At 34.9% G+C, this 23,939-nt stretch overlaps 1 protein-coding gene across 1 annotated transcript in view; it reads left to right on the top strand.

The window, feature by feature from the left end:
- The window catches only part of LOC118186428 (uncharacterized), a 360,368-nt gene that overhangs the window by 288,806 nt on the left and 47,623 nt on the right, over positions 1–23,939 (top strand). Inside the window, exon 2 of the mRNA XM_035356519.2 lies at positions 17,029–17,130. Within this exon, the coding sequence (XP_035212410.2) occupies positions 17,029–17,130 (102 nt within the window). The remainder of the gene's footprint in view (positions 1–17,028; positions 17,131–23,939) is intronic.

Here is a 23,939-nt window from a genome sequence, read left to right as displayed (position 1 = left end):
ACTACAACACATACATACATATATATATATGTGTGTGTGTGTGTCTAATAAATTTATGTGCGTGATTTATAAATCCCGGAACAGGACTTACAGAGTGATAGAGCTTGGTTTGCATGTAAGATATTAACAGTGGTGCCGATTTAACATGTTTTTACATCGTTGTACTAAGCAAAGGAAGTATTTAATCGCGAAAAATTTGTGATTATCATATTTCAGCGCATATATCCATTTTGACCTTTCTCAAATCCAATTTGACTAATTTTTGAATGCCGTCTGTAGTACGGACGGAAGAGAGAACTCTTTTTTTTTTCCAAAACGGATTGTAAAATGGATTAAAATTGGATGTTTTCGTGACCTCTATGATTGGGTACGTAAGTACGTATGTTTCTCAAGTAACTCAAAAACGTTTAGTAGTAGAACGTTGAAATTTTATATATGAGACTGCTGTAGCATCTAGTTATGCACCTCCCCTTTTAATTGCAATCAGCAATACCAAACATGTATATATAGTATATATAGCCCCCTTTACCTGGCTGAAAATTCCTTACCCGGCACTAATTTTAACAACCGTTTTGTCCTAGTCATACACTTCCAGTTGCAGAAGTGTTTTCAATTATGACAACATTCATGTTTTGGCAATGTCAAATTAAAAGAAAAGATTAATTTTCGACATATAACGATATCTAACTCCTAATCCGGTGTCCAGGTTCCTACACTTATATTAGATAAATATTAGACAAATAGTTGAAATCTGTGTTCAACTTGTATCCCATAAAACGTTTCGCTATTCCACCTGGGCTATTTCTATTGATAATTTCTGCTGATAAACCATATTAAACTTTAAAAAAAGGCTTGTTTTACGTGATCTTGAAGACTAAAAGTTTACTGAATTTTTTATATTTATTCATTTATTAATTTGTGTGGCTTAATATTCAGTTTTCATACGTATTTCTTTTATCTGATCGAATATAACGAACCAGCTGTTATAGCGAACCAAATTTCCGGTTCCTTGAAATTCGTTATAGCGGGGTTCAACTCTTCTTGCATTTCATTCTTTTCACGTTGAATTACAAGTCCTTAAAATTAAAATGAAAATACTGAAATGCAATTAATTCCAACAAATGCACTTGAAATTTACGTTATATTCAAAACGTAAATAGCGAATAAAATTTCCGCTTTAAAGTTTACATTGCATTCTTTCTTATAAAAATATGCTTGACTGCCCAGAAGTTTCAGTAAACCGGCTTCTTTAATGCTTGTGTATAATTATTCTTAATCTCCGAAGCCAGCTTGACCTACTTCGCTTTTAAAATCGATATCACGAGTAATGCTGTCTAAAGAAAGGATAACAAAGAAATCTTGTAGGATTTTTTTCACAATATTTTGCCTTATTTTAATACTTGAGTTACGAAACGGCCAGCGTTCTCATCTTTTTATACTTTTTAGAGAAGAGCGATCATTTTTTTTTTTTTTTTTTGGAAAGTTGCCACATCTTCCTGGAATCATATTTTCTTCTTTCATCTTTTGCTTTCTGACCTACTTTATGCAAAATCACGACATGTATACCAGTAAAACATTTTTTGTTTATATTAAACAAAAAAAATGTTGAATATTTTATTTAAGATTCGTAGAGATTTTTAAAAGAATATTTCAGGTAAAATCCGGGAAATTTATAAATCGGGTAGGAGAATTTGCGTTTAAAAAAATCCTGTTCATTTAGGCGTACATTTATTTATATATAAGGTATTTTTTCCTCCTCCCAGCATGCCTTAAGTAAGGGAAGTATTGCACTCACGAAAAATTTTGGATATCATATTTCAACGTAAATATTAATTTAACCATTGCCAAATCCATTTTGACTATTTTTTACATGACGTCTGTACGTACGGACAGAATAACCGACTCTTATTTCCAAATCGAAATGGATACACACCTCTTACTGTACTTCATTTAAACTAACTTTCTTCAAATATTCTTACATAACTAAACAATCCCTCAAGGCTGGGAAATGACACAGAAAACAGCAAATTGGAAATGACACCAAAAACTGCAAGTTTTGAAATTAAACATGTCAATTAATTTTTCTGGTAAGGAAGTCAAACTTTTTAAAATTTTGTTATTTCATAACGAGTATAAAACTTTCCCAATTATAAGTATAGAAAACGGAAGACTACATTGAAAGTTAGATTTCGCTGTTTGTCGAAAATTAATTTTTTTTAACTTTACATTGCCCAAACATGAATATTTTCGTCCTTTAAAACTCGTCTGTGTTCAGAAGTATATGACTATCACCAACGATTTCTAAGACGAAGGCAGAAGAGGATATACATATATATTATATACAGTGGATGGACAAAAATATGGAAACACCTTGTGAAATGCATGTTTGAAAAGAAAGATTGATTTTAATGAAATATGTAGGTGGCGCTGCCGTTTTTGACTACGGATGCCACCTATACAACTTCGTAAATGTGCTAAACGGTTCAGTTGTTGTCGGAGTACTGTTATGTGAGGTTGTCATTGCATTATGTCAGAGTTAACAGAAAGTGGGCAAATTGTTGGAGCATGTATGGTAGGTGCTTCCGTAAGCAAGGTAGCCGAGGTGTTTAGTGTTTCAAGAGGTACTTTTGAAACATAAGTACCTCTTGAAACACTAAACACCGAATCGAACACCGTATGAAAAGTAAGACCCACGATTTGCGTGAAAAAGGTATAAGCGCTTTTAATGAGTTCCATCACATAACTTCGGAATATTATTTCCCTTAAATTATTAAAATACATTAAAAAGAACCCTGATTTCTAATAATGCATTTGTTCTCATCTTTATCCCTTAGATTTTTTATAGCACAAGATTCTGAATAATTTTATATTCAAGATTCTAATTGATCTGATTAATTTTACAGCACAAACGTATTTTCCACCGTATTTTTAAGTAGTTACCTATTTTTTCCCTTCTTCAAAGGCGTTCAGAAAGCGATCTTCTTTAATTTTAAAATGATTTCATTCACTTACTAATTGTTTTCGTTTTACAAATTAATTTGCTCGTAGATGTGGGGCGCATAGGTTCTGATTGCTCTTCAAGAATACGGGGATATCTAGTGAAGATATTCAAGAATACGAGGCTATCTAGAGAATATCTTCAAGAATACGGTTACATTTAGTGAAGATCTTCAAGTATATGGGAATATCTAATGCTCATGATGGTACTATTGCACATGGAAAGACAGAATGAGAAATTTTCTCCCTCTTTTCATGCCTTCGTGGTGCAATGGTAGCACACTCGGAACGTATTCTGCATTTTTCAAGTCCACTGCTTCAAAAAAAAAATTTAAAAAAAAAAAAAAAGATAAATAAATAAATAAATAAATAAAATAAACTAATTTATTTACAGTGGCGCCCAGAGCAGGGGCATACGGGGAGTTGCTTCGGGTCACCAAATCACAGAAGGGCCCCCAAATCGAATAGAAAGTTTATTATTATAAAACAATTTCTCTTGTTCGTTACTGAAGTAGTGAAGCAGAGGGGGAGCTCAAAAAAGTTTTTGCCCCGAGCCCCAGTTAGGCTAGTCGAGCCCTGCTGGCGCCCAAACTAAAAGAGGCTGGACAATAATTCATCACCACCAGGATTTGAAGATTGGCTTTCCTAATCCCTAGTTTCCCATTAAAATGGGGAGTATATAAAATATTTTCTTCCTCCTTCCAGTATGCCTTTGGGGTGTAGCTATAGCAGACTCAGCACATATTCGGGAATTCCAGGTTCGAATCCCGGCGAAGGCATTGTTCATTTTTCATGTTTCCTGCTTCAAAATCAGCTAATGACTATACACTGTGACGAACGGTGACGATGCAAACTTGCAGCCTGTAGCAGCGCCATAGACGCAGCATTAAAGGGTATGAGGCCTAGGGAGTAGCAATGGAATAGCAATAAAAGGTGACCAAATTCAGCACACAAGAAGTAGAAATGAGGATATCATATTATATATTGTAATGTTTATATAACTATGTGTTCTCATCGTCATGCACGTTGCTTTTAAATAAATAATTCTGTGATAGCTATAAGTAGTTTATCCATCAATACTTCTCATTTATTAAGTTCTTACTCTGACTGTGTTCTCCGAAAATTACATTATTCGCATGATTTTACACCTTCGATTTTCAAGCGATAAAAGGAGTAAGAAAAGGTAAATATGAGAGTGAATATGGTATATTTCTGTTTGTAATGAAGAAATAAAATTAAAAGTACAGATTGAAAGCGAAATAAATTTGAAAGTGGGAAAACAACTTCATATATATTTTTAACTTGTAAAATCTTTATCCATGCTTTTATTGCTTGCCTCGCTCTTGGACGGGGAGCATAACAAAAGTCTTATCTTGATTTCCTTTCTCATTTAAGATCATAAGATAGCCTTTTCTTCATCAGCAAAATCCAATCGAAGGACGAGATGTTCTTTATAGGAAAAAAAGAAATAAAAGGCTGAATGTGATCTGATAGAGGCGATTTTATCGTTCATTCCAGGAACCGAAGCTAAAGAAAATAGCGTCAAAAAGCAGGGGGAAATGTTTTGCTCTTTTGCGGCGTTAAAAGAAAAAAATCGAATATCTCGTGTTCGAAAATCCAGTCGAAGGTAAAATCTCACTGAGGTGACTAAAACGAAATCCAATAATCTGAAAAAAAAGAATAAAATCACAAATCGTTTGCGTGATCACTCAGCCAGGATTCTGATCCTTTTTCCATTAAAATGTTGGAAGGGGGGAACAAACAAAGAATCTTTCGTCGAACCTGTGATAGTCGTGAGCGTTCGATGTGGGATTTTGTGTTCCAAAAGAAAGATTTAAGTTTGCATCAAATTTGATTGTCTTAGATGTTTTTAAAAGTAAATTTTTAAACGTTGTGCTTGCTTCCAGGCACTTGAATTATTTATCGTTTCCATTTATATGATAGCGGTGGAATTAGTGTAAACTGTTTTCCAAAGTAATTCCATTGTTCAAGGCCTTGTGGTATGAATTTCAGCAATAAACGTATTCTAACATTCCAGATTAACTTTTGTAAATATTAGAGCCGTGTTCATTTATTTACAATGCAAAGTAATATAAAATTAATGCTTAGAAACTGGCTTAAATAAAAGATAAATCTCTCTTCTGGTTTAAACTCTATGCCATTAAGAAACGGTTTGCATTTTAGTGTCTAGTTCTTCTGTGTGTTCTTTTAAAAGTTAGATAAAAGGATTAGAAACTAAAAACGCTAACAACAAGAAACAGAAATTAGCTCAACATGAGTAAATTTGTTCTAATTAAGTTATTGAAACTTTCGTATTGATGGTTCTATTGTGCTATCTGTTGACTGAAAATTAAGCAAAAAGGAACTAAGGAACAAATTCTTGAAAAGCGATGGTAAAAAAAGGATTATAATTCAAATCATTAACTAGTACCAGAAGATATTTATGGAGTTGAAGTGTCTACTAAAACTAATTTGTCAACGCAAGACATTTCTGAAATATATTCAGTTGCAGACGAAACGAAAATGTAATTTTTCTACCAGCAGAGATAAGCAAAAGAAGTTTCGAATGTAACTCATAGTTTAGCTCGAAATTCCAACAGGTCCCTTACTTCATCAATGCATATTAAACACATCTCCGCAGATTATAGTATTCATATTCATGACTGTAGCTCTGCAAATTTAATTAAATTGAGGTGTTTTCTGCTGTTTATTATTTATAGCTTTAGCTTTCTCTCCCTCACAAAGATCAGCCCTTAATGCAAGACCCCCGGAACGCCACCCGGGGTGCTCTCCTTCAGAATTAGGGGTGGAAAATAGATTTCTCTTTGGGGTACGCTCTGACAACCATAATTCCATATAATATGGACATGTCAACAGCAACAGCTCTTTACGAATATCTTATTAATTTATCTCTTAATTAATTCGTTTTAACATTCAATGTACATCCTCCGCAAGCATTGCTTTTTAAAAGACAAATCCATATGTACAATCACGTATACAATTTCATTAGCATTTTACAGCCTGCAAATTTTTAACTCCTCTATGTATTTGACTTCATAAATATTATTACATAATTTACACACATTTGTATATTCCGCTTTTATATTTGTTCTGAAATATTTTCAAACACATCTTCACTTCGAGTGAATTTTAACCTCATTATTGCATATATGCCTTCTGTGAAAGATTTTTCTTTTTAGATAATCATATAATTAACTGACTTCGGTTTTCTTTTTTTACTTTCTTGTATGAAGTACAGGAAGTATTGCGATAACGCAAGATTTCGTCTATCACAATTCAACAAAAATATCCATTTTGACCATTGTTTAATCCTTTAAGGAGTTAATTGTGTGATATCTGTATGTAAGAGGACATTTCGAAAAGTAAAGATACTATGGCTCGCATTCCTTAAAAAAACATTTATTTAGCAAACGTCAGTTACATCTTATTAACTGGATTATTTATTATTTTTTGACATAATCACCCCCGTTTTCCAAACATTTGTCACGTTGGTGCACAAGCTTTTGTATCCCATGGTCATAGAAGGTTGCCGCCTGTTGGAATTCAGCGCGCACACAATTTCCTGTACCCTAACTTGACAATAACAACTTTATAAAGAGTTGTCATTGACACTTCCGGTATGATCTGATGCAATTCTTTCAATTTGAGACGTCTATTCGCACGTATTGCTTCCTCTGTTCTCTGAAGAAGGCCATCATAGATCACAGATGGCCGACCTGTTCTTTGTTCGTCATGAACATCGGTCCTACCTTCAGAGAAATGACGACACCATTTCGTTACATTTTGTCGATCCATGATGTTCCCATAAACAGAAACAATTTCTTTGCGAATATCTGCTGGTCGCTGATCTTTTGCATGAAGAAAACGTATGATGGAGCGCACTTTGCTTTTGGCGGGATTCTGAATCGGCGCAGCCATTTTAAACACGACCTACTCCAACCAAAATCAACGTTGAAATGCCGAGCGACCGCAAGGAGAAAGCTAACGGTTCAAGGTTAACACCTGTGCTGCAAACTTGCTCACCAAAACTTTTCTTTTCCTCTGGCTTACGGTGTATCTTTACTTTTCGAAATACCCTCGTACAAACAGAACAAAGAACTCTTTCTTCTAAAATGGATTGTGAAATGTATTTAAAAAGGAATTTTTTCGTGACGTCTGTACGTACGTATATACGTATGCATATACGTATGTATCTCGGATAACTCACAAACGATTAGCCATAAAAAATTGAAATTTTTTGTAAGGTGCTGCTATATCATGTAGTTGTTCACCTTCATTTTTCGTTACAATCGGCAATACCAAACATATATGTATACCCGTATCAAACCTTTCACCCGTCTCGGTGAATTCTGTTTCTTGATCTTATATGTTAGTAAGTTGCGCATTTTTTTTTTTCTTTAAAAGCCATTGAATTGCGTTGTTCTTATGTTTCGGTTAAGATTTTTATGCCTTTAGTTGATCTGCATGCAAGCAACGCACAGTTACCAGCAATTTAAAAGTGTGAGTTTCCTAGGCATATGCAGCTGGCTATTTATTTACATTTGAAACTCTTAGTAGTACCATGAAGTAAGTTTTTTTGGTACACCAATTTCAGTTGTTTTTCGCCCAGTGGTGGGAATAAAAATTAAATTTGTGTGTACCTAATTTTTTTTTTTTCCTGCGCTTCGGGCTTTTTCGCAGAAACACTAATTTTAATTGCAAAAATAGCTTTGCTTTCTGTTCTTGACTATATTTGGTGTTATAAGTTATTCTGTATTTTACAGTTTTTATGAAAATATTTCGACTTTTCACGCACTTTTGCCTTGCCGCGATGGGAGAACTGAATTGACTGAATGAGAAATATATTTGTAATGAAATTCGAGGAAGTAAGTTTAAGGGGACAGTGGACTTTAAAAAATAGTTTTTTAAGTTTTTGCGTTTTCAACAAGAACTTCTATACATATAGGTATTATAACATCAGTTTATAAAATATACGTTCAAAATTTCAATTTATTTTAAATTAAAAATTTTATACGAATAATTAATTATTTTAATTAAAGATTTAAAATGCTCTTTGCGCGTTAATTTTCAATATTTTTTCCAATTTTTCCTTTTAGTTATAAAGACTTGACAAAAGTTTTTGTGTATACGTTATTGAATATGGTAGATCAGAAATTTTAAAAAGGGATTTTTATGAACTTAAACCCAGTTTTTGGAAAAATGTCACCTTTTGTTAAAGATTATCACAAGATAATAACCTCATGTCCAAAAATGCATACACAGATCTACTGTAACATATAACAAGATAGTTTCTTCCAAATAGCATTAATTTTTTATGTGATTCAAAGTTAGAGGTAGAAACAATTTATGCATTATATCCAATGAAACCTTTAAAATTCACTCGCATCATGCGTTTTACCTTCATTTGTTACATTCATATTATCTTTACAATATTTTTTACTATTTCTGTTTTTCTCCAAGCAGGTAAACTTCTCTTTTTGCTTTGGTTCAAGCGACGTTGATTAGGCTTTTGGGCCAACGAGTAAGGAAAACGTTGTTTCCTCCTTTTCTACGCGTATATAAAAGTTAAATTCATTAATAGTTTATAATGCTGACATTTCTAGCCTTTCTTTAAAAATAAACACTTCTTTTGTGCAAAATATAATTTATAACATTATTAAATAACTGTTAAAATACATTTTTTTTTACATTTCCTCCAAAATTTAAGGGCAAAGTTTACGTTGTTTACACATTTTAAATGCTTTTAAAGTCTTTAAAAAGATAGAATATTTGAACTTGGCTTTTCGCGTACGATGAGGTTATGTCTATGGAATATTACGAGAGTAAAAAAAAAAAAAAAAAAAAAAAAAAAAACAAATTCAACACATTGGTTGATTTTTAGGTGTTTTAAAGTCCACCGTCCCCTTAAACGAAGTGCAGCAAGAAGTGTGCATAATTTAATAGACCGTATAAGGAAGTCATGTGGTGTACATTAACAGATTTAAAAAATAACTCATGTGTACACCACATGTCTTCCTTCTACAAAATATTAAATTATATGTATTTTTTCTGTACTTCACTTAAACGTTTTTCCTCGAATTTCATTAGTGATATATTTCTCATTCAGTTAATTCAGTTCTTACTTCGCCTCAAGGCAAAAATATATAAAATGTCAAAATATTTTCATTAAAAGTTAAAAGATATAGATAACATGAAACACCAAATATAATTAAAACAATTAAAAAAACAATTTTTGCAATTAAAATTACAGTTTCTACGCAAAAACAAGCAATTCGGTAAACAGGCAAGAAGGCAGAAATATAAAAAAAAATAGTTATATTGTATTTCTGAATTTGGCTCAAATTAAAAATTTTTCCTAATAACTTGAAAGATCTATTAAACGCAGACACGAAAGGCACTGTAGGTGTTCTTTGTTCTATATGACAACACCCTAAAACTTGACGAAGTGCCAAAGGTTTCAATGGTATCAAATAATAAAGAAACAAGGTAAGTTAGCTATAAATGAGCGATAAAAGAATTTTCTTACTTAGTGGGTGAAGAATACCTCTATCAAATAATATCAAATAATAGCTAATATCACACATATAAAAAAACTGATCGACGGAACAAGTTAAAACTAGATTAAAACATATGAAAAAAAGAAAATTACAAAAATTATAAAAATTACAAAGCGGAAAATGGTAAATTAGCCTAATTAGACCTCCAACGAGGCTTTTCAAGGGAAATTTTATTCGTTAAGTTAGCAGGTCCAGCCCGTACGTTATTGTATAGTTTGACTAATAGCAGACCGCTATTTATTTTATTTTTATTTTAATTTTTGGTGTACTCGGAATTGCATTTGCATTTTTTTTACAACTTAATGTGTTTTCTTACACCTTAATGTGTTATTTTTTGCGGACGCGTCGGGAAATTGGAACGGAGAATTGAAGCTCCAAAAGGATTTTTTGGGGCAATTCATATTATTTAAAAAATGTTTTTCGTCACACTAGACCTTCAATTGTCTGTTTCGGCGAAACACGTAATGGTGTTAGCTTGGTTCGACGTCCAACTAAATTTCCCTTGAAAAGCCTAGTTGGAGGTATAACTAGGCTAATTTACTATTTTCCGCTTTGTAATTTTTATAATTTTTGCAATTTTCTGTTTATCATATGCTTTAATTTAGTTTTAACTTGTTCCGTCGATAGGTTTTTTTATATGTGTTAACTTTTCACTTATCACATCGATAGGTTTTTATTGTATTTTTTGCCATTCACATGTTTCCAACGATTGATTTTAACAGTTTTTTATATTCTGCATTTTATTTCGCATATAGGCTAATTTTTTCACCTTTTCAATGTTATTCTTTTAAAAAATACTGCACGCTTATAAAAACTACCTGGCCTCTGTTTATATTGTTTTCTTTTTCAAGACAGAATGGTAGGAAAAATGTCTTCAAAGGAAAAATACAGTACATATTACTCCCATATCTAAATCTCCTTTCAACTTAATTCCATCGCTCATGTATGGAATATTTTAAAATGGATTATTACTGATTTCGAAACTTTAAGCCATCTAAGCGTGTTGCACTGGTCTGTTATAAAAAGAAAAGATATTCAGTAGCATGAAATATTTATTACAGCCTTGATTAGGCGTGGCTCCCAATAGGGATAGTGATCAATGCCTCAGATTTCCTTACCGAAGATTCGAGATTCAAATCCCGGAGGAGCAATGGATGTCTGTAAATGTATAGTGTCTGTGCGACACGAGGTACGTTAAATAGGCGGCGAACCGAAAGGCCTCTCGAGAGATTGCTGGTAAGCGAAGCGGGGGGGGGACCCTCACACCCGTTCCGTCGTAGTGAACTCTCTCTGAACTGGGGACGAGGACTAGGTTTGGGTGGAGGACTACGTTATTCAGAATTTGATGGCCTTTTGTATCATCATGTTTTCACAATGTGAGGAACATACATACATACGTGCAGCGTCTTCATTATTTAATTTCTTTTAAACTAATACAGGGCAATAATATTTGGGGGCAAAAATTTTAAAAGTGACTCGCAGTTTATAGCGGACGATGTAAAACTCCGTTTCGAATCTAATAGCCCATTTGGCCGCAAATTCTAAGAATTAAAAGAAGATAAGAAAAGAAGATTATCGACTTTTTTATCACGATGTAAATCTTTTAGAAACCAATATTATGAAATTAAGGATATTGATGGAAATATGTATTTTGTTAGAAGCCATTCTAATAAGTTGTCATGCTTTCCCTAAAGCATCCGGCTATCAAAGGCATCTAAATGTAAATCCTATAATCGTGAGCATTCTATTCACTGTAAGGTTAAAGCAGAGAGCAGGACATTTGAGCTAGACTTGATCTTGAGTTACCAAAGAATTTCTGAGTTTTATTGTTGTATAAATACAATCGTATACTTATCCAGTAGTAGATTTAATTAACATGAAAAGTTTTGAAAGTTTTCCTAGAAAATACTTTCTTTCCAGACCAAGCTCTCCTGCTGTACATGGAATAAAAATGGCTCTTTTTCCTCAGAAAGAATGGCAACTCTTATTTTCCGGACGTCTCAAAGCGTCGATCGTAAATTCCAGGTTCTCTTCCGTTTGATGGTTGAGGCACATTACGAGTAAACTTCCGAGATGAAGTTCCTTCTATAAAATTCCTGGCCTCTTTTCTTCCTCCTTGCATTTTTATGATGGAACTGCTTTACATTTTCATTATTTTGCTCTCAACCGTATCATGGAATTTCCATGAAACAGGATACTCGGAGGGATGATTTAACCCAAGTAAAATAGGCCTGTCTGCCAAAAACAAGAAAAGAAATCGATATTCTTGTGAGCTTGGGTGAAAGTTTAGGAAGCATGTTTTAAAAAAAAAATATGAAAAAAAAAGTTTGTCTAGCCATCTTTCTGTGGAATTTTAAGCAACATTAATTATTCAGTGGAAAGTAAACTTCTCAAAGCTCCAAAATAGAATTATGATGAAACTGGCAGAAGTTAATAGAAGCTTATAGTAAGTAATTTTAAGAGTTTGTTAGGACTGGTAATAATAAGAATTACAATATTTTACGATAATATTCTTCAGCAAATTGTGAAAAATAACTGTCATGAATAGATAGAAATTTATCTTCATTAGAGACTATATTACTTCCCTATTATGCTATTACATTTTGTCCATCACGAGCAGTTTTATTATATAGACTACATTTACAAGGTATTTTCTCCCACCTCTCTGCATGCCTTTGTGGTGTAATGGTAGTACACTCGGCGCATATATCGAGAGGTCCACGTTCGAGTCCCGGCGAAGAAACTGCTCATTTTTCATATTCTACTGCTTAACAAAACCTAATAGCTCTACACGTTAATGTAGAGCCCAGTCTGTAACGCAACTACAATGCAAGAAAAAATGTAAATTATGCTTTCCTTGCATTGCAGAAATTTGAGCTTTACGTTACATTCATTGTATTACGCTACCAAGTATTTATCATCCACTACTGTATAAAGTGTTGCCGCTGTAACAACATTGCACTAACCTACAGTGGTGGCCAAAAGCTCTAAGGTTTCCAGTCACAAATAGCGTTGACAATTACTGCTGACATAGGCCTAATTAAATAATCGTCGAAGTTTCCAGTTTTATTAATTTTAACGATTTATCTAAATGCAGAGGATTTTGAGTAGATGTTTAAATCAGTGTCCTTCAAACTCAGTAGACTGAGAAATGAGTAATTACTTCATTTTGAATTAAGACGAAAAGTTCTACGAAGGTTAAAATAAATTATTATTAAATCTTCACATTTAGCAGAAGTTGTGCTTTCAAACCAAAACTCCACCATTTGTGTTTATTTGTAATAACATAAGTTAAAATTTAATTCCAAGTAACTTAGTCGTAGACTACACAAACTAATCTGCTTAAGCTGGGTCAAATATTTTAAATGGCGAGTATTTAATATAGCCTAGCAAAACGGCTAAGCATGCAAAAACCCATGGCAGTTCTTTCAATAGGGATGTAAACTGCAAATGAAGCTGCCAAATGCTCCGGCTCTAAAGCATTCGAATCCTCGTCTTAAATCCGCACAACTAAATTTGAAATCTGGTGAGCACTACGGAAAGAAGAGGTTATAGTAAAGATTCAAATCATACATAAACCTTACTAATGCTCTATATTGTTCCACAACAGTTATGAGATAATAACTAATAGTCACACGTCACCGATGACCAACAGCTATTATGGACATTAATGTCCTTCGGTTTAGTTTTATTTTTAACCACTTGCCCTAAATTGACGTGCCACGCACGTCCCAGATGCTTTTGTCTCAAACCGCGAGCGACGTGAACACCACGTCGATAGGAATTTATCGCAAAAATGAAAATAACGTGGTGCACACGTCGCCTAACAACAAGATTATTTATTTCTCGAGTTACAGCTCTGAATTGCACTCGCAGACGCGGAGCGGCATAAATGAGACACTTTACCACTTCTTATATTGTAGTGCACGGCACCGCAACCGTGAATTTTAGTCGCAGCGCAAGTGGTTAAAAGTACTCAAGTTGCTTCCGTCTCCTCATAATTGGGGCATATATGTTGGTTCCCAGAGGCCTTCAAGTTGAAGGAAACTTGTGCCGAAAGGCTGGCATTGGAGAGGTTCATTTCTATTTCACTTTCAAACTTCATTTCAAGTTATGGTACTGCTTAGTACCGAAGATCTACAAGCTGCTCATGTGGAGGAATGGCCATCAGCCTTTAATTCACTGAATATAAAATGTCACTCTCTAAATCAGTGGTTCTTAACCGGGGATGCCCGTACCCCCAGGGGTGCGGGAATGTATTTTTGGGGGTGCGGGAGAAGCCCCTTAAATATCATTTATTAAATTTCTTATAATAAAATATTTGAAATCTGCAATAGTGTCCCCAATATTGAAACTCATAAAAATTGGTAGCACCTAGCTCACTTATCAGCAAAACACACAGGAAAGAGCCGGTGCCGATGGGCGTATACACTACGCTACGAAAAGGCATCAAACGCTACAAACGAACGCGAACAGGCAGCTAGGTGACGGAGAAAAGAAAAATCCTCACAATGGATTGGAACACACTTTGTGGGCATACAAGCGGAGAACGTTATCTCAGCTTGCCCATGCGCTGAGTTCAATATGTGCTACTCCAATAGAATCTTCGGATTCACAGATTTGTATCTGCATCTACTGCGCCTGTGTTAGGTTGAGTCAAGTTGAGTCAACTATTGTGTCTGCGACATGTGTATTGTGTATTCTGACTTGTCCAGAAACCTCTTGACACTAATACATTCTTAATTGCCCGTTCAAGCCGAATAGGATTCAGTGATATTACAAACGTAAGAACATTATATACATAATATTACATTATTTCTAAATAATTAAATCGATATAGTGAACACCACTATGTCAAAACAAAAACGAAATGGAACGAAAAGTATGCCGGTTATGGATTTACCTGCACAATCGAAAAAGATTGCACGCAACGACAGCAATGCATCTTGTGTTCCAAAATATTTTCAAACAGCAATCTCAAACCATCAAAGTTATTAGAGCATTTCAACAATCTGCATGGTGGCGAAAAAGTGCATAGCATGAACAGCTTGAAGTCACAAAAAGGCTCGGTTTGATACCAGTGGAACTATCCTAAAATTGTGCGGACCAGCAATTCAAAAACCTTTATTAGAAGCGTCATATCAAGTGGCATATTTATGTGCAAAGAAAAAGAAACCTCACACGATCGCTGAAGAGTTGATTAAACATTCTGCTTTAATTATTGTTAAAAACAGTTTTAGATTCGGAAGCGCATAAAAAAATCCAACAGATTCCATTATCGAATGATATTATACGATAGCGAATACAAGATCTCAGTGAAGATATTTTAATGCAAGTAACTGAAGACATAAAAATCAGTCTACTAAAAATAAGCATGCAACTGGATGAGTCAATTGATGTTGATAATTGTAGCCAACGTTTGGTATTTGTCAGGTATGTGAAGGAAAAGAGGTGATAGAAGAATTTCTATTTTGTGAGCCACTGGAGGTGAATACGAGAGGAATTGATGTTTTCAATCGCATCAAAGATTTTTTTACTAAATATCAATTACCAATGAAGGTGATTGGCTCAGTATGCACTGATGGAGCCCCAGCAATGCTAGGCAAAAATTCAGGAATTTTTTCACACATGAAAAGAGAATTACCGGAAGTTATAATAACGCATTGCATGTTGCATCGTCATGAATTTGCGTCGAAAGCATTGCCAGAAAGTTTAAAGCAACATCTACCTACAGCAGTAAATGTAGTAAAATACATCCGAGTGCGAGCGCTTAATCGTCGCATTTTTCGTGCATTTTGCGAAGAAATCGGTGCTGATCATACAGTGCTCCTATATCACATCGAAATACGATGGTTATCTAAGGGTCGTATGCTTAACAGAGGTTTTGAATTGCGTGAGGAAATTATTCAATTACTGACTAGTCAAAACTGTTATTTAGTAAAGGATTTTGAGAGTAATGATGCAATGCTGAGGCTGGCCTACTTAGCAGACATATTTAGCCATTTAAATGAATTGAATCTATCAATACAAGGATTTGGTATAAATATAATAATATCTAGTGAAAATCTGTCTTCATTTATCGCAAAATTAGAAATTTCGATACGTCGAGTTGAAAAGGGAAATTTTGCAAACTTTCCCTTGCTTGATTCTGTTATTGCGAAAAATGAAAAGAATACAATTATACCCGACATTTTAATACATTTGAGACGATTGAGCGAATCATTCAATGGATATTTTTCTAGCGGAAATATTACCAAAACTCAGAGATTGATACTGGATCCATTTCTATTTGACTTAAATTTGATGGATGAGAATGATCTGAAAAAACATCAACTTATTGAAATGCGAGCAAGTGGACATGTTCAAATGGAATTCGAACAATTAGAATTGCAACAATTCTGGTGTTCACAGTTACAAAGTTATCCAGAGTTGGCGAACGGAGCACTGCAGTTACTCTTACCCTTTGCAACCACCTACTTGTGCGAAATGGGATTTTCATTGCTTTTGCATATAAAAACTAAAGCGGGAAATCGCTTAAATGCAAGTGGTGACTTACGCGTATATCTTTCAAAAAAGGAACCTCGCTTCGCCAGTATAATAATGAACAAACAACAGCAGTCTAGTCATTAATAAAAATAATGTTGTTATGTATTTATATAAAATGTACAATGTTTTTCAATAAACAATAAGTTTCGCAAAAAATGTATTTTTCTAGACTAAAAAAATTAAAACACATTTTTCAATGGGGTGCGACTCGCTAGAAAGATTAAGAAACACTGCTCTAAATGATTGTTGACATTCTAGATACCTTTGCACTTCCATAATAAATTTTATTTAAAACTTTACCTACGTTTACTCTCCCACAGCTGTGATCCAGTGATTGATCTTCAGATGTCATCAACCAGTAGGAACCAGCAATCATGAAAGGCCTTGGCGTGACTGATGACAAACAATTTGGCCAGCATCGATGCACTTAGATTTAATTTAAATTTAAATATAATCTAAATTTAATGAATTGCCCTGCAATGTTTTCGTATGTGTTAACTCATAGCTCCCCTCAACGTGTAGGTCATCAGCGACCAATACACTTGAAATGGAACTTTCGTGCTCGTATAATATGTGAGTCACAGGAATTTCCTGCCTTCAGTTTTTTCATTGGTTAGGCAAACGATGCCCTAACATTAAAAGGACTCAAGCTTGAAAAAACAAAACGAATAATGTCTGCCAGAAAATATACTTTTTTTTTTAAAATCAGTTATTTAATAAGAAATAACTACGTTCTTCCATTAATGTTGAGTTATAGGAAGTATCGGCCCATGTTGCTACGTCTCATCTAAATTCTATTGATTTCTGTAGCATTTCTATATTTTTGTGGCACTGCACATACTTGTATTGCAAACATCTGTAATATGCATACATGAGCAATAATTAATCAACATTTATTTTCTTTCAGACGGGGAAAACAACCAAGTACAGTGTCACGTTGAAAGTGCAACCTCAAATCAAGAACTCGGCAGACTGCTTACAGAAGAATGCCACTGCAGCAAATTTACATGTGAGTAAAGTATAAAATAACTTTTAACATCTCTGTTCTCTTTCACCGTTTTTGAAGTGCATTTGAAAATATACACTCATGTCCATAAATTAAGGATAATGCAAAATCAGGCAAAGAAAGAGTTAGAAGCAAAACAAATTTGACTTATTGGTAAAGCTTATTTATTAAACAAAAGGTAAAGAGCAAAAAAGATGCTATATGTTTGATATTATTAAAAAAATTAGCGATTTTTCCCCCTGGAGCAAATTACAAAAAAAAACATATTTGCAAAAAACCAATATTACATGGTTGGTATGATTGCTAATACATTGTATGTCTCCCAGACGATGCAATACAGTCCGTACAACGCCTAAGCATGCTGCATGCTGAGTATCAAATTATCGATCTGATCTTGGGGGATATTACACCACTCAAAAAGCAATGCTCTCCGAAGTTCCGGTAGACATGTAGGAGGAGGTTGACGGGCTGCAACTCGTCGGCCAAGCATGTCCCACACGTGCTCTACTGGATTCAAGTCCGGTGAGAATGCTGGCCAGTCCATACGGGTGATATCCTCCTATTGAAGACATTCGCTTACGATGTTTGTACGGTGAGGACGGGCGTTGTCATTCATAAACACAAATTGTGCGTCCATGGCGCCCCGAAACAAACGTACATGTTGTTAAAGAATGCCGTCCCGATAGATTTGGCTTGTCATGGTCCCGATAGATTTGGCTTGTCATGGTTCCAATCTGAACATGCAGGTCAGTTCTGGAACCCAGAATAATTCCACAGCAAACGAGCACTCCTGCACCACCGTAATGGTGTCGTTCAATGATGTTTTCTTGGTGGTAACGGGTATCTGGAGCTCTCCATATGAAAGTCCGGCCAGAATCAGAGTGCAAGCTAAACTTGGACTATTCGGAAAACATCACACAAGCCCACTGTTGCGGTGTCCACAATGCTAACTGCCAAATACCGGTCCTCATTCGGCGTTGTAACTTTGGGGCGACCTGTGCTGTAACGTCTACTCACATTACGATCATCTTGGAATCGTTGCCAAACCCTGGAGATGACACTCTGGGCAATTCCAAGTTCGTCTGATACTTCCATTTGGGTACGCCCACATTCCAGACTGCTGATAATTGTACCACGTAAAAAATCATCAAAGGCGTCCTTTGTGTCATAACTATTCGGTTATTGCACTGAAATGCTTATAGAGCGCCTGGGAACAATTTTACTTCTTTGCCTGTATTCCTTATATATCACTCTCTTACATTCTCGTCATTGTGACGTACCATCGGTGTCATATGATTACTTCCTGAAATTTTCATATGATTCTTGAAGATGTGTGTAGTGATTTTACAGGTGATATATTTATTTTAGAGTTCGATTTCCGCGTGACTCCGAATTATCCTTAATTTATGGACATGAGTGTATTTCGCCAATAAACAAAACAGACATTCTAAGCTGTTGAATTCCTCAAAGAAAATATATATATATATATATATATATTACAGGTCTTCACTTTAGTAATTCAGATTACTTTAAGCTTACAAAAGAAAAATTCGTAATTTAAATACACCAGATGAACTAAATTCCTCGTGCAATGAACATATTCTACATTTGAACTGGATGTCTTTCTTGAAATTTTTTTCTCGCTTTACTCGTCGCAATCCACAGATAGGTAAGCCAGAAAATCCCTTAACAGCTGGTGACAAGGAAAAAGAAGCATTTCTAACGCCAGTTTCAGACGCAAAAGGTTTATGCATGGTAATGAAAAAAAGAAGCATATATTTGGGCTTTGTAAGACAGAGAAATTGTTAAAGTGAATATGTAAAAAACATGGTCCAGGAAAACCAAGTATTGATGAGGGATATTTTGCACCACATTTAAATTCGGGCCGTCATGCAAATTGCTAATCGTTTTTTAAAGCTATAAAGCCTGAAATACACTCATATCCTTACCATGATTTGAACCATAGATTGTTTTGCCTTTCTTTTCACCGATAGCAAGGCAGCCGATCCACTGGGGCAGTTATCATATCGACCAGATACCCGGACGAAATCAACTTGGTCCACATAACACACTTTGGTGCATATTATGCTCAAGACGACTGCTTGGGGCCGGTGCAAACAAATGCTGGGCGAGTCAATGGAGCAGTTGTGGAAGAAGGGTGCATTGCGTGTGAGGACAACAATTTCAGTTTCATATTTACAGGTTTATAGATAGATGGTTACAATAGGCATCCACAACGTGAATAATGAATGAGCACTGTGGATTACCAAATACAAGTATAACTGAGTTATAACCAGCTGAACATTGCATTAATTATGAATATGAGCAAATAACAGAGTGACAAATATTTTGGCTGCGAATTTAACATGATCACCACTTAACATAACGACACCACACACAAATGTATTCGAAAATTACATAGAACATTACTTGTCTCAGCGGCCACTTTGACTTGTCAGTACTACACGTAATGTATGGCTTTCTTTTATCAACTTCCATATTATCTCAACAAAAATACATAACACATATTATTGATAATAATATAACATAATTTCTGTCACCGACATAAAAAGCGCACAGCTGCCCCAATCAATAATTGCATTTTTCGCTATCTACAATATCTGGTGGTCGCGTAATTCGTAATTTTCCATTTCCACGCTCTTAGAACTTGCATTTCATCTCAAGACAAATTTTCTAATGTATATCTTATTATAAAGCGTGCGTCTCTGTAGTGACATGTAATGTAACATGTAAGATGTAATGTATGTTATTATCCATGTAACATTATAAGGTATTTCTCCCACTTTCCAAGCGTCCTTCGTGGTGTAGTGGTTCTGCACACTGGGCCGGTTTCGAGGACCGTGATTCGATTCCCGGCGAAGACGTTTGCTATTTTTCGTCTTCTCTGCTTTCAAAAAAATAACTAACGTCTCTACAGTGGCGCTCGAAATAAAAAGGGTTGTGGATGATGATTCTCCACACCCAGGATTTGGCGACTAGGTTCCCTAAAACCCTAGTCGCCCTTTAAAAAGGGGAGTATATAAGGTATTTCTCCCACTTTCCAAGCGTCCTTCATGGTGCAGTAGTTCTGCACACTGGGCCGGTGTCCCGAGGTCCGTGTTTCGATTCCCGGCGAAGGCGGTTGCACATTTTTCATCTTTTCTGCTTCCAAATTATCTAATGTCTCTACAACATAACATGCATGTTACAAGTGGCACGTAATGTACCCATGTAACTTTTATGGAAAAAGTGCATTATTTGAATATGATATATAGAAAAATCTAGACTTATATACCCATAATATGACGCCAATTAAAAATAGAAAACAGGCATTTACATAACTGATCCCAAAGAATCGAAGCCCTTTTTTATATTACTGGATTGTTTGCCTTCATACCAGACTGTTCCAAAACAATATTTCCATTTTTTGAATTGTAATCATAGATAGACTAATAATAGCAAATATGATCTTTTCGAGTTGACGCATACATTAGTCATATACTTTTATAAGTTATTAAGTCTTCAAAATGGCTACCAGTGTCAGTAATACAGGATCTTGCAACGGTGTAGAACAAGTCAACCAGCAGCAGACATGATCTCTTCTTAAAAAAAAAAAAAAAAAATAACCTGAAATCCATCTTTCATGCCATTATCTGTTTGTGCACTTCCATAAGGACAACTGTCTTGCTATTATGCTTAAGCTGTTATTGCATATCCCTTGAAGGAAAGAGTTTACTAGTTGTGTACCATGGCCAATTTCCATAACAGCTATACAGGCAACATAATTCAAGAAATATTGTTGCGTTGCACGGATATTAAAGGCCCTTGAAAGAAATGTTTTAGAATCCTACGTTGTTACAAGGGAACAGCATATCATAAGCTTTTAAATTTTGTTCTGCATAAACTATGCGATTCTTTACATCAAATTCGTAGAAACACTATTTGTGCCATATATTATAGGAAAGGTTTAGAGCATATAGAAGTATGAAAATAATAATTCACAAAAGCATTCATGTACTCTTTGCAAGATTACAGCTCAGACCGCTTGAAGAAAATAGGCGCGTTACATAACGTCAAGTGAGATTGAGTAATGTACTTCGCAGTAGACAGTTCTAAGTTAGGAGTAATATACTTTGGGAAAGGCCTAAATATTATCAATATTATCTATAATACTATATTACCTCAACAATAGACAATGTTTTTAAGCACAATAAACATGTTTCCTCACTCTGTTTATGTTCTTCCTTTCTTGTACTTTGTGTTCTGATCTACCGCACCAGAACACCTTTTCGACTATCATTTTCCATTGTCTAGGCATATGCTATCTCTCCTGGAAGTTTGAAACCGATTTACTGAAACACTATGTATTTGATCTGGTAGATAACATCATTTTTCCAACAGTATTAGTTACAGTTCTGTGGCTTCTTATCACGCCACGTTCTTCAAGAAAAATCTCACGAGTAGTAACATGGGAAATTAAGAAGTTATATAGGTGAGGCAGCGTTCATAGCGTTATTTGACTTGCGTAGTACAATGGTTGCGTAGTATGACGTACTGCATAAATGCTCCCCAGCTCGTACCGCATTCGAGTACTAATGAGCTGCCATTTCGAGCGTGACAGTGATATGGATCGGTGTAGTGCACAGCATCGTGCCTTTGCTGTTGAAACGCAGAGTAGTTATTTCAAGAATAACTACTCTGTTTTTGCTACCCAGCGTCTACTTCGGCAATATTTCAGCTTGGGACGTCATTGGACAGTTCCAGATGGACGAACCATTGCAACAGACATTTCCAGGTAGGGTAATTTACCGTTTTGGTGACATTTCCTGGCCGCCTCGCTCACCTGATCTTTCATGTGCAGACTTTTTCCTTTGGGGCCACCTGAAGCAAGAAGTTTTCCGAACACGTTGTACCACTATTCCTAAGTTGAACAATCGCATCAGAACTGCCGTCGGCAATTTCCCGGGGAATACGTTACGCCGAGTTATGGTAAGCTTCCAACGCCGCTTAGATGAATGTGTTGTGCAGAGGGGGCATCATTTAACAGGCATCATATTCAAAAAGTAATCCACACAATGTACAAGGACTTACACATTAGTAAATGGCATACCTTTAACTACTAATTGACATAAAAGGTAATAAATAAATTACAGTTACTGCCTTATAGTGTGTTTTTAATATCCTACTATAAACGCTTACGCACCCTGTATCCTAAGCAAGTCCTGTACGGGGAGAAAAATGGCTGATGTATTTTGATTCTGGTTTTCTGTATGAAAATAATGGTATTTTTCTCAGTTCTTCGAAAGCGCATTGAATTATTTTTTAATTACCTTTATCTTTCCTTTCATCCATCACCATACAGATTAAGTAATGTTTCATTAGTAGATTGATTCTGGAAATCATTTCTGTTATTACGAGTTTTCTTCCACTCTTATTTCGTTTCTATCAACCTATCTCAAACAGTTATCAAAAACATACTTACACATTATTTGACAGTTACAAGCACCGTTTAAAAGATTTCTATAAAAAAATTATGAAATATTGCTATTTAAAAAAAATGCAAAAACAAATGTTCGAGCTTATTGCCTCAAACAATAAATAATTTGAAACTGTGGCTTAAACTTTTCTCCTGTTCATCAAGCCACAAAATTCGCATTAGGACCTACAGGGTTTCGATAGCAGTCAGATTAGTAACTATAAGAAATTGAAGAAAAACTTCAAAATTTCCCTATTTTTACAACTTTTTGTCTGATGCGCGAATGAAAGATACAATTTTATTTGAAAAAGTGTTTCTTCACTTTTTTTTAGTTATGTGATAAGCACCTTTTCGGAGGTATAGTGATAGAAAAATAAAACAAAAGTGCCTTTTCGGCCTGTCACTTTTCAAAGTTGGATTTATTGCTTTGTATTGACGAAGTTTCACTCTTAGAAACTCATTTAGATAAAAAATGGAATATCTTCTGAAATATCGGACATAGAACTGTCTTTTCATATTTAGTTTAACATTTTTTTTTTCAGTTCATTTTTGATTTCGCACTGTAAAGGAATCCTGCGACAGACATAAATACCTAACTGAGAGGTTTTTTGCATTGACGGAACAAGTCTGTACATTTCTTTCTCTTCGTTTTCAGTAATAAACGGACCATTTTTGTTGCAGTCATTTTGGCAAACACATGCTTCACCAAGGGTCACTGACAATGCATTTCTGTTAATCTAAATAGTTTTTATGCAGGGTTCAACAAGAATTAGCTTTATATTTGTAAATTTTGCAGGATTAGTTTCGATGGTTTAGCTACAGAACTATCTTTCGCAGCTTCCAAAAACTACAGCTGAGGAAAATAGTTCTGTAGCTAAACCATCCAAACTAGTCCTGCAACATTTACAAATATAACTCTGATTCTTGATATTTGAATTCTCCAATAATGATTATTTGGCGTGTTATTTTAAAATAAATTGCAAATCGTGGTTTATTATTTCATTTATTCTTGCTACAAATGCATTTAGAAAGTTTGCATTTAATTTCTCCATCAGCGGATTTTCTGTTGTTGCCAACAACAAACATGACTTTAGAAAAATTAGAAATAGTACGTACCTTTTTCTGATTTTCCTTTGGAGTCTTCTTCACTTGTAGAAGTAATCATTGGCGGATTTTCAGTTTCCGATTAATAATGCTGCTTATTTTAATCTTAGAAATTTTAATATCATGCATTTTTGAGAGACAGCATCCAGGGAGAAGGTCCAAGAGTCTCCCACCCCTCTTCTCCTACCACTAAGCTCTCAACAGGACTTTCGGCTCACCGCATGTTTAGAGT

This window comes from Stegodyphus dumicola, chromosome 8 (assembly GCF_044657685.1).
Source record: "Stegodyphus dumicola isolate Sdum_Otavi_A_Nest chromosome 8, ASM4465768v1".
NCBI classification, from domain to species: domain Eukaryota; kingdom Metazoa; phylum Arthropoda; class Arachnida; order Araneae; family Eresidae; genus Stegodyphus; species Stegodyphus dumicola.
Note: the sequence above shows the minus strand (reverse complement) of the source record. Positions and strands in the feature narration are given on the sequence as shown.